At 40.1% G+C, this 12008-nt stretch overlaps 1 protein-coding gene across 1 annotated transcript in view; it reads right to left on the bottom strand.

Annotated features, from left to right (window-relative positions):
• LOC108685970 overlaps positions 1-12008 on the bottom strand; it is an 83472-nt gene that overhangs the window by 35618 nt on the left and 35846 nt on the right. The window contains exons 2-8 of the mRNA XM_018190986.1: positions 10478-10855; positions 9517-9829; positions 8003-8242; positions 7700-7854; positions 7183-7617; positions 6760-7089; positions 4941-6665 (exon numbers count right to left, since the gene is read on the bottom strand). Of these exons, the coding sequence (XP_018046475.1) occupies positions 4941-6665; positions 6760-7089; positions 7183-7617; positions 7700-7854; positions 8003-8242; positions 9517-9829; positions 10478-10855 (3576 nt within the window). The remainder of the gene's footprint in view (positions 1-4940; positions 6666-6759; positions 7090-7182; positions 7618-7699; positions 7855-8002; positions 8243-9516; positions 9830-10477; positions 10856-12008) is intronic.

Raw genomic sequence — 12008 nt, 5'->3', positions numbered from 1 at the left:
ATATTTCCTTGGCGCTACCGTTTCTCGGTGGATAGTTGTAAGTCACAAACAGGACGATGTGCTTGGTAGCTTATCGAAGTCGAGCAAAATAAACTTCCGTATGACGCTTAATTAGACATAAATTGCTGTAATTATTTATTATTTTCAAATTATTTTGTGATAATTTTTTTTACATTTTAAAATATTTTTTGTATATATATTGTATATACACACGATAGTCACACATATACACGTGATTTCTTATGTTTATCGCAACCATTCATCTCTGATGATGCAGAAAAAAGGTTTATTTTGGTTGTATGTTATGCGAAAGTTCCATTCTGAAATACGAGAATATTGTCTGAGTTTCGCTTCAATGGAGATATTTAATAGTTACAAGAACTTTCTGAATCGTACTTACTAATCATCTAAATTATATTTACTAATCATATGGCAATGAATGTTGTAACGCTGCGTATCATTATTTTGTTTTCATGAAATATCTTTCGATATTAAATTATACGAGATTGTCTATACATATTTGTAAATCAAATGTTTCAATATTTGGAGACTTGACAAACCACTCTTCCCTTTCAAATTCTGCTCTCGTTAATGAATGTGAATACTACCGGTATTACCACTATCACTGCTAAATGCGCTTGGAATTAGCTACGATTGCATACCATTAACCCAGTTTCCAAACTAGTCATCAAATGAGTCTCGTTGTAGATATACGAAAAAGGATGTTACGAAGTATGGAAAGTTTTTAGTCTTAATGCACTTGCTCTTCTTTTACGTTAATGCAGGATGCTAAAGTAACTGTTTGCTTAATATTTAATGGCAGTTAAGTTATCCGTCAAAATAAATGAATGCACAGAATGACGCAAATACGTCGATAATGCGATACAACGCGTATTTACTCTAATTTCATAATTATAGTTCAATAATATTTTCCATTGCTGGCGAAATGGCAGCGGGCGGTCCGCAAAAATTAAGTTTCACCACTTTTATGCACTATTGGTGAAACGATTTATCGCATCTCTGTGGTAATTATCTCGATAAACGCGGCGCAAAGTTTTACTCTCTTATTTCCTTTCTATATCCGAGAAATGATATATTATATAATATCAAGTGTATATTTTTACGACCACACCTAGGAAATATCTGTCGATTGTAGATAAGAGTAATCGATAAAAAAGTACAACGTGTGACATCAATAGTGCATAAAAGTCTTTATCCTTTATTATTTTTTTTTCTTTTCACGAGGATATCTTCCCAGTCCTTGAGATATAAAAATAATAAATTTATTCTGAATCAAGTGAAAGATGTATTTAATTGAGGCGAAAATTCATTGTGACTCGACTCAAGCCACATGATATGCGCTCTTTTCTTGATGAGTTTTGCTTGATATCATCGGATATAGCATAGTGAAAGATGTCGATGGACAAGAGCAACCAGTGTAAGTGATACTTTGCGTGTTGTCATCGTCGACTACTCCGTTTCTGCGATATAACTACGTATGTAGTTGCAAGAATTAACAAGGTAAAACAAGATTTATAATGCAATGACGGATTTAGAACTTTTAGCAATTCTAATCGAAACAATATTTAAATCCTTATAAGAATAATAAAATTTTGGTAGAATATAATTTATATTATTTAGCTGATTTAGTAAATAGAATGAATATACATATTTCTTATACAAATATACTATAATTTATTTTTAGAAATATTTAATATCGGAGATAAATGTATTTCGCGAATTACGGGCAAGATAGAAAATAAGAAAAAAAAAGTACAAGTAGAGAACAAAATTATTATATTTATTCGTGACGATTTTAATAGTGACTAAAAAATTGTTAAATATAAATTAATATGCTTAATTTTTAATATGTCAAAAGACATTGGCGAATTAGCGTTTCTTCTTCTATTATTCCGCACGTAACTTTGCATCAAATCGAATTGACTTCTTGGCAAAGGAAACATTGCATTACACTTAGCAGTATAGGCTCCATGTTCGAACAGAAATTCAAAGGCCAATTATCGCACCGCAGGTACAATGCCGATCGCGACATCGCGACGAAAAATGAAAACGATTCGTGTTTCGCGTAACGAGGATTAGCGATAACGCTGCGGGTCGCCATTTCCGATTATCGGAAAAAAAGAGAGTATGTCCGTCTCTCGCATAAATCTGAATCGCAATTAAAAGAATGCCTCTTTATGAATGATTATTCTTGTTTATTTTTGTGGTGCGAATGAAAAAAGGCATTTATCGTTATTCAATTTCGCGTCAGATTTACGAATTGTAATGCGCTGCGATTTCGAACCTTTTTCATTATGCAAAATTTGCGCAATTAATGCAAATGTCGTGTAAGATATATTTATGTTTATATGTCGATAATAAACATGAGATCACTGTCACAGTTCATTATTAATTTATCGTGAGGCTTATTCATGGCGCCGCACTTCATCTTTTTGATCATCGACACTGTGGAAAACATGATCGAACACCAACGAACAAGCCAACACGCTCGTGGTGGCACAGGGTAACCTTTTTTCTGACATTTCTGCCTCATAGGTTGGTTTATTCGAAAGGTCAAACCGTTGCGCTCTCGAATATCTAGCGCAGTCGCGGGAAGGAGAAAGAAAGTGCAGGGTAGGAGAAAAGAGAGAAACGTGCAACGGTTCTGACACTCTTCTGCTGGGTAATCTCCTCTTCCTGTCGAAGGTCGGGCGCAAGTCAAATGCCCGTTCGTCGAACCGTGTCGTGGGTTTGAAACATCTTAGCCGGAGTGCGTATCGAGTAGTTAGTCGCTGGTGCGTTGCAGGTAGTCACCCAATCAGAGCGAGAAGGAAACAAAAGAAAGGTGAAAAGAGTTATCGTCCCGTGAGATCGAGCCTACATCCTGTATCCCAACCGGACAGAACTTTAGTCCGGCGTGCAATAATTATTAGTCGATTGTTTAGACACTCGTACTCTCTTTTCTACCTTATTACTGACATCTTCTGCCGGTAATGTCTTTCCATTTTCGCGCGAATCGTTTCAGACTATTTCTCAATAGTCTCTCGCGTGCTTCGTGGCCCGAAAAATCATGGATCGATGAATAAAGAGGTGTCGGGTCACAGAACGCGCCTTGCCATTATCATCGTTCCACCGTTGACTCGCGAAACGTATTCTTGCTCTGCTTTTCATACAATTACTCGCGTCGCGCGAAATCGTCCTTGCCCGACTTCTCGCCTTTCAAGAATACATTCGACGTCGCACCAGTTGGAATTTAATAACATATCCTCGCATACATACATCGATCGTATTCAACGAGCGTGATTCTTCTACATTCTCGCGAAAGCGTATATGGTTTGTGACCTTACCCTGCACATAAGAGTGGCATGGTTCTCTTCTTTATGAAACACCGATCTCCCAGTCAACATACCGATTCCGCGCGAACTGATGGTTATATATAGCCCGATAAGTAAATCTTATGCGTTCAGTATACCTCCACCTCATTCGAGAGGTATGGAAAGGATTGCTCGTAACGCGTCTCCGTGTCATTTAAGAGCCACGTTGCACGTAATTCAGGGAAAGTCACATGCTCGTAAATCAGCCTGGGTACCGTTAGATTTGCAATGATAATCTCATGATAATATATGCGATTCGCTCGAGCAAACGAACGAGAAAATAATTAATAACCCCAGGTAATCCGAGTTCGCCGAACTGTCAGTAGCGGATATTGCGATCCTTGGGGGTTTATGAGTTTGCGACACACAGTGGAGAGTTTACAAAAACAGTGTTTCTTTCGTTCAGTATCTCGTTAGCCCTCTTCCTTTGATTTCCATACCTGTGATAGACAACGTTTTATAACTCTGTTTTATGAGAATGTGGATGTGGCTATTAAATTTTCTAATGACATAATTCACGTTGCGATGGCGCTTACGCCATTATAAATTGTTGATTATAAATGTTCTACATCGAGATTTTATATGATATTTAAATAACACGAAACGTAAATAGTTTGTAAAGTAGTTATATGATAGAAATTATACTAGAAATATAAATGTAATTTTGACGATACTAGATGTTTCATGCTAAATGTTAATTTCATGTTAAATGTATATGGCGATTAATATGTTTGTGTATTCTTCTCTTTGATATAATATTTACGTAAATAACATATTGTTCTGCCGATTATATGTTTTGTTCTCATTTGAAAGAAATTACAGAAAATTACTGAAAATTATATGGAACCTATCTATGTCAAGGAAGCGAGACGAGCCAGCAAATCACAAATTATGTTGGCGATACGAATGATTCCAGATTGTGCGTGATCGTTGATTGATACGCACAAGAGACGCTCCACAGAGTGGTTTTCAAGATCAGTTGCTTCGGATTTCCGGACGATCTGTCGATCAGTCTCACAAGCTGTATCGATCACGCAGAGTAAGGTGTACTTACAGTTATCTCTAATTCAATTGATCGATCGTGGGATAAGCGCAATGTACGGCGGGACATTGCGGATACATGGATTATAATGATGATGCTATACCTAGCAACGGAGGCGGTTATTTACCATTCAATTACTTTACAATTACGGGATCGCGTGTGCCCGTATCTTAAATTACGCGATGCCATTTTAGCAATAAAAGCTTTAACCCGTTCAAGACCTTTAATAATTGATAATTACAGAATGAACGACACAGGAAAAAATCATGAGCTCGTGTCTCCAAAGATTAACAAGTTCTGATAAAAATAAATCTTGATGGTACCATTAATGATGATCGTTACCATTAATGGTTCTCGAGAAATTAAAATAACGACAAGTTGAATTTACCGTTATGTACAATCACGCAACTTGTGACTGATTAATTGACCGTGACAGTTATCAATAATAATTTAATAATGGTAAGTATAACATAATTGACAAAGACGTTGAACAAATATAAAAAAATTGTTACAATTAAACTTACCCTTGGTGAGAGTGCGGAGGTGCAGGTCTCGGCGGAGGCGGCAAGGACTTCCTACCCGATATATTCTGCCGTGGTGCTAAAGGCGGCGGTGGCGAACTAGGAGAATCCGTGCTATATTTCTCCGTCGGACATTGAGGCTGAGGTTTCTGTTTAGGGATATCAACGTACTTCGGCGGTAGTGCATAATAACCGTGCGTAGTCCTCTGCGTTACATCATTAGAACGTTGATGGTGATTAGGAACGTATTTCGGGGGTTCGTGATATTTTTGTGGGCTTGATTCCGAGGGAAACAGTTTTGAACTAGCTTCGTATCCCGTTTTTACCGGGCTGCCAATGGAAAAACTGTGATTTCCGCTCTTCAGGTATTTGGACGGACTCTTCGCGACTTCTGTCACTGGCAGATAATTCGGTCTCGAAGATGGACTCGCAATAGCATTCTTATCTGCATTTTTAGGCACTTGAGGTTGCGGTCTTTGACCTGAAGAAGATTCTAATCTCTGGCCAGAATCGTTTCGTAACAAACCGGACGCGTCGACACGCGTCCCGTCAATTCGCATCGATTCCTGTCGAATAATCCTCGGTTCCACGGGAACTTGCGGGGCAGGTCTCTGATTCCCGGAATCACTGTATCTTTGCGATATGAGATCAGGTAGTTGCGCCGGAGGTCTAGTTGAAAAAGATCTCTCCTCGGATATTCTCCTCGTCGGAGCTATCCTCCCATTCACCATAAGTTTCTGGGTAGAAGGATATCTTAAACTGGAACGTCCCGTGACTACCATCCTGTGAGTGGCGAAGCCAGCCGAGACTCCATTCTCCAGTACCATTTCAGAATCCACGTGTTTCAATGCCGCGGTGGATCTCACGAATTGATGCTGTTCCTGTTCCTGTACGCCTGTTTTCGTCGAATTCGGCGAAGATTTACCGGTGGGCTTATCGTGATCTCTCTTGGCGTTATGTTTCGATCTTTTCATGGAATGTCTTTCCGACTTATGTCGTTCGCATGACCTTTCACGACTGATCTTTACCGTTTCCTCCGTCTGGTGATGAATGTTGTTAGATTTACGCTCTGTAAAACAATCCTCGCTGAGTTCAGGTGGTGGGGGTGGCAATGGATCGTCGCAATCGTGGACCTCACTTTCTGTGACTGTCGGTGGCGACGGAGGTGGTAAGTCGGGGCTAGGTATACGTTCATTGAAAGCGGTTCTCAGGTGTGGCTTTTTAGGCGGTCTCTCGGGCACCCAGTCATCTATCGATATAGCTGGTCCAACTATCACAGGACCTAATAAATCCGTGGAGAGACTACTGCAACTGTTGCTATGTTGATGCTTAGGGCTCGGCAAGTCACCATTTCCTTGATTCTGAGCTCTGCTAACGTTTTCTCTCCACGTTCCACTGACATAATCTGATGCTGAACTGGCTCTTCGGGATGAGGAAGGTCTCGGTCGGGGAGGAGGCTGAGGTGGTGGACTTTGAGGACTCTGAGAAGCTGGCGCAGGACCTTGCGCCAACTGAGGTTCCGATCGCCAAGACGCTTGATGATGTCTTTCGTAGTAAGATAATAGCGCTTTCTTTTGAATTGCTTTCAATGTAGGATCGGATACCCTATGACGTTTTTCTGGATCCAAATAAGTGTAACGCATTTGTTGTTGTTGTTGCTGCTTTTCTAATTCGTTAATGCGTTCAGCTACTGAAAGCTGCGGTTGTGGCGGTGAATTTAAGGTCATTCTAGAAAAAAGAAATGTTGCACATATTGTAGTTTAAGATCATAATTGTAACAAAGAAGTATAATAATTGTAGAAAAATATATACGTCAATTTACCTTGAAGATTGCGTGGATTCTTGTGGTTGCGTTGTACTGACTGGATAAAGTTTTCGTTTGCTACGTTCGCGATCCAAATACAGCACGCTTTCCGAATGATGTCGTTGAGGAGTCTGCACTCTGGCACTGTGAGCAATCAGCTGCTTGCTGCATTGGATTCCATTAGTTTGACTCACGTCGGACATCGATCCGTGTATAGGATTCCAATTTTCAGAACTCTGTGGACTTTCTGTTCCAACTTGCTGACACGTAGGACTTTGCGGCATAGATTGAACATACTTGTCATTCTCCAGACTGCTCGAATTGTCCCATGATTGATTCGTTTGTGATCTATCATTCAGCGAATCGTCATCGAGATTAGATTCCTGCCACTTGCTGTCTCGAATCGTCGACGTTTGGCAGATATCACTGATCGACGCGGACGTCGTACATTGACCGATCACCGCTGGCAAGCTGGGCCTACTCTGTCCCTGCTTGTTTCGGTCGTTCATCGAAGACTGCCATTTGTCAAGACTGTGCCTTCCTTTTCCTGGCGGACCTATCCCGGACGTACTGACATCACTCATGGAACTCTGCCACTTTTCGTGACAAACATTGTTGGATTTTTGAGTTATGATCCCTCCATTTACACTGCTAACATCTGACATAGATCCATGATGCCATCGATCTGCTACTACTTGACGAGGAGGCATACCGCTCGATACGCTGACATCCGACATCGAACCGTGCCATTTCAAAGTCTCGCTACTAGAAGCGCTACCACTAGACGTAGTCACTACGCTGTCTCTACCCTCTCGAGAAGTATCTTCCCAAGACGCCGTGGGTCTTTGTGCTACTGCCTCGCTGTCTCTCCTCAATCTGATAAAAGAAGCAATCTCTCATTACAAAAACATCGCATGGTGTCTGATGTTAATAAAATGATGTGTAAAGATAATCTTGCCTGTCGAGAAACGGTGTGTTCGTTGTAGAATCCACGCTGGATACATAGCTATGATATCCCTCGGATTGCGCATAGCTAGCTTGTTGAGAATGCTGCACTCTCGTATATTCTTCAAGACCAGCTTGCGTTAAGGTTGTTTCGCGATAGAGGTCCACCTAAATAAATAAATTCCACATGAAAATAAGAAAAAAAATATTTACAGCTGTTAAGCTGTTGTATGTTTTTTAATATTGTATTCTCAGAATATTTCGGCTCGAAATTGTTTTATTATTTTTCGATTATTATTCGACTGAATCTTCTTACCTGGGACACCTGAGGGTCCTGGTAGCTTCTAACATAAGCCTCCAGATCAACATGATTCAAAGTCTGAGACTGCTGTTCTCGTTCCGGTGGTGATGGAACTACATATTCCGCATCTCCCAAAGCTTTGCCTTCACGATCCACGCGCGGCCACAATCTCGGCTCTTCTTCAACACTACTTCTGTTGCGTGACTCGTAAGTCTCAGCTGGGATCTTCTCGCAACGCTCCATTACCGTCTTCAACTGCAATATTCAATTTTTGCAGTGTAATAGAAAATGTATTTAGAAAGTGGCACTTGACAAAGTAATTTTTATTACACATTTTACATTTACAATAAAGTAACACAGGGAATTGGATTAATAAAATACTTATATAAATTTACGCGATTGAAAAATATTTTTGCATCGGCAATATATACGCCTTTTATGTCTTAGCAACGATTAGCTTTCAGCTGCAGTATTCTATGACTCACGATCTTATTCACTCTCGCATTTCCTCGACAAGAGAAATAGTAAAAAAGTCTTAATCTCAAAATAGATCAGGAGGGAGCTAATTGCGTGCGTTCTAAATTAGAAATGCCGGTCTAATAAAATTTCATGGTCAACGAAAAAAGATAACTTGGTTAACTATAGCATCTTTCTCTGTTTTTTTAATCCACAATCTTCTCTTTGCTTGATACCGGGAGTTGGTATATACCGAAATTTACGACGCGATGCGGGTCAGACCATCAAAATACCACGGCCTACTTCTGAGAAAGCCAGTAGCACACTGGCGATTATGTCACTGAGAGAAAGGAGGGTGCGGGTGTGGGAGATTAATTGCATACATCGTTTTAGGGCGCAGCACAGTATATACACCAAGGTCTTGCCCCGAGGTGATCCCGATTCTTAACGCTCGCCCGAATAAGTCCCCTTAATTGTTAAACACATGGATGGTGTCGACGTGAAACTTTGTAATTCATTTAAAAGGAAAGTGTTTCGATAAGCTCTGTTGCTTCGTGACTTGTTTATACCGCCGAGGTACTTTGGTGTCATGTAAACGAGATGCGATTTTGCAACCGGCAAGACAATCGAGAACGGCTGACACGACGAATTCTGAGCTACAACAGGAAGGATTTCTATAAAGAAATCGAGCTAATGCAATCGAATAAATGATAGAAATTGAAAATATCTTTATTAAGTTAATATAATAAGTGTAATTTATGTATACATAATTTCTAGAAGCTAATAATAAGACCATCTTATTTATCCATTCGTATTACACGTTACCTGTTCCTATTAATTTTCGCGATTAATTCTTGTAAAGCTTATTCTTTTTATAGCAAATGAGTATTAATATTTAATAATAAAACCTACAAAAATAACGGAAATTGAAATCGTGTACTTGCGTGCGATATCTTTTATGTATTCAATTAATAGTAAATCACGTTACGTCGCTATGCAAATGCACAGTCTACATTCAGATTGTATAAGCGATGCGATCGTTTTACGGAAAACGAAGAGGCTTTACAAGTTACCTGCTGCGTGAATGCAGGATTGGGCCTCTTCGTGTGTGGTCTGGTGTATTGGGCCGGCTTCTCCTTCGGATAGTTGGTGTGATCGGTCCAAGACTTGGAGCGATGAGAACCGCTGTGCCCTGAGCTGTGGATATCCTCGTCGGAGTGTCGTTCTGGCGCGCTTGGCCACGAAGGATACTTCTCGTGTCCCGGGCCGTAACACACGCCCTTGAGGCTGGAGGCATCCCTAACTGGTGGCGTCGGTGGTGGCGAAGCTTCGTCTCTCTCATTAAGAGGGAGCGTGAAGCTGTTGAATCCGAGGTTCTCGTTGTATCTAATGGGACAGATAGAAACGTCGCGGTTAAAACCAGTGCCAATTGCACATTGCACGTCTGTGACAGTCGGAGAGACCAGAAATAACACGTGTGACGCAACGTCCTCTCTACGTGGAAACAATTACGCATGGACGCAAAATCGTCTGTTTATTAGCACCTCGCTCAATGAATCACTCGTAATACGGCATTCTCGACCGCGGTGCTTCTGAGCGCAATGTCATTGAACCACTTTATTACCGGGATGTGTGGACTGTATAATTTATGGTACTGTCAACGAGTAACTTGTGCGGTAATCGGGATATTTCCCCAATGTTCTGTTCCGTTATTATTTTCTCGACAATATACTCATATTAAAAAAAACAAAGACATATCCTTCTAGTTAAATATATACTAATTTGCATTTAATAAATCTTATGACGGAAATCTTATCCTATTATCCTGCGAATAATCTTATTATTGCAGTACTCGAATTAAACCACTTTATATCGATAATTTATTTTATACACCGGATAATCATTATTTACGATAATTTGTGTTGGAAGAGGATCGAAGGGAGAAAGAAAGAGAGAGCAGAAAAAGAAGCAGGAAAAGAGAGTTGCGTGAGCCAACATCGAGAAAAAAGCGCGCACGTAATCGTGAGCACATACCCGCAATCGTTCTTATAGCCCGGAGTATTCTTCTTGTGACTGTCGTTGTAACTGGTAACCGCGGTGACCTTCTTGCTGCCGTTACCACCCTCGTGATCATTCTCCGTACTGGACCTCCGCCCGTCGTTTCTGCGACGGTAATATTCGTTAGGAGCCACCGACCGAGGCGGACTCTGCTTAAGGCCATAGCCTTCCTGAGAATACGACGTGGCACTCTTGAAATTGGCAGCCTCGCTCCCGTGGCCGTGGCTCGCGTATTTGTAGGATCCCGGGGGACAGGAAGGTGGGCCTGGGGCCTCATCCTGGACACGATATCCTGGCGGCGACGGTTGCAACTCCGTCATCGTGTAACCAACGTCCCCGCCATCCGGGATACACCTAAGTGAGCAGAAAATTAAAATCATGAGCTTCGACGTCCCCTGAGATAAAGTTTCGTGATTAGACAGTCGCATAGAATAGATTAAGCGATTACGATTAAGTATAACAGAATTGAGTGCAGCATTTTCGCATATTTATGAGGTAGCACGCGTGCATGCAAATTAAATGTTACGTGAACATTTTATCAATCGATAGATTTAATCTTCTGTAATACTATTAAATCATAATACTATCTCTGCGCGCAATAATTTCTTCTTTTCTATTTCGGAATTTACTTAAATATAGCATCGAAGACTTGTTTCTAGATTTCGAAACAAAAACATATAAAAATTATGTATAATAATTGTGTTACAAAATGCAAATGTGATTAGCGTGCGGACATATTTTTCTGTAGCTAATTTAGGTTATAAAAATTATACCTGTTTTAATCCTTGCTTCGAATGAAATTTAAAATTTAATTTTTCGACATCTTGTGATACATGATCGTGGATTTTTTGTACTAATGTAAACGATCGCGATATCATAGATGTACGAGTAGCATCATACTAATCTCACTCTGTTCGCGGGGGAAATTACATTATCTGCAATGCTAGTAGGTGCGATTGTAGGATTGGATGTTGGGCGTATCGGTTACGAGATAAAATCCGAGGAAAACGTCTTACGACTGGTATTTAACCTTTGGGCGAGTTAGAGACACGTATACATGCAGTTAACTCTCGGGCGACAGAGAAATAATGAGTCGCGTTAATATAGAGGCATACTCAGCAATATGATTGATGTGATAGATATAACGCTATTTCCGAGTCAGGGGTCTCTAGAGCGCGTGAATAATGACAGCTTTTAACGAGGAACACGGATGCCAAAAAGTAAAATAGAAACGATTGCATATTTTCAACGCGGAAGGAATCGCCGTGTATCATTTAACTTTTTGCCAAGCAGGTTTTTATCAATTCTACGGTTAATTTAAATAGTGGATTAATCATACATTACGAGCACTTTAGTTTATTTAAATTGTAAAATGTCTATAAATATCAGTTCTCCCTAGGATGATTACGATAGCACTTTGTAAATTAACGACTTTAACAATGCTCTTTAACTAAGAATTATGGATGGTTAATATTAATTATCAAAATCCTTTTTTTCGCAAGAAATT

The sequence above is a fragment of the Atta colombica genome, unplaced genomic scaffold (assembly GCF_001594045.1).
Source record: "Atta colombica isolate Treedump-2 unplaced genomic scaffold, Acol1.0 scaffold163, whole genome shotgun sequence".
Taxonomy (NCBI): domain Eukaryota; kingdom Metazoa; phylum Arthropoda; class Insecta; order Hymenoptera; family Formicidae; genus Atta; species Atta colombica.
Note: the sequence above shows the minus strand (reverse complement) of the source record. Positions and strands in the feature narration are given on the sequence as shown.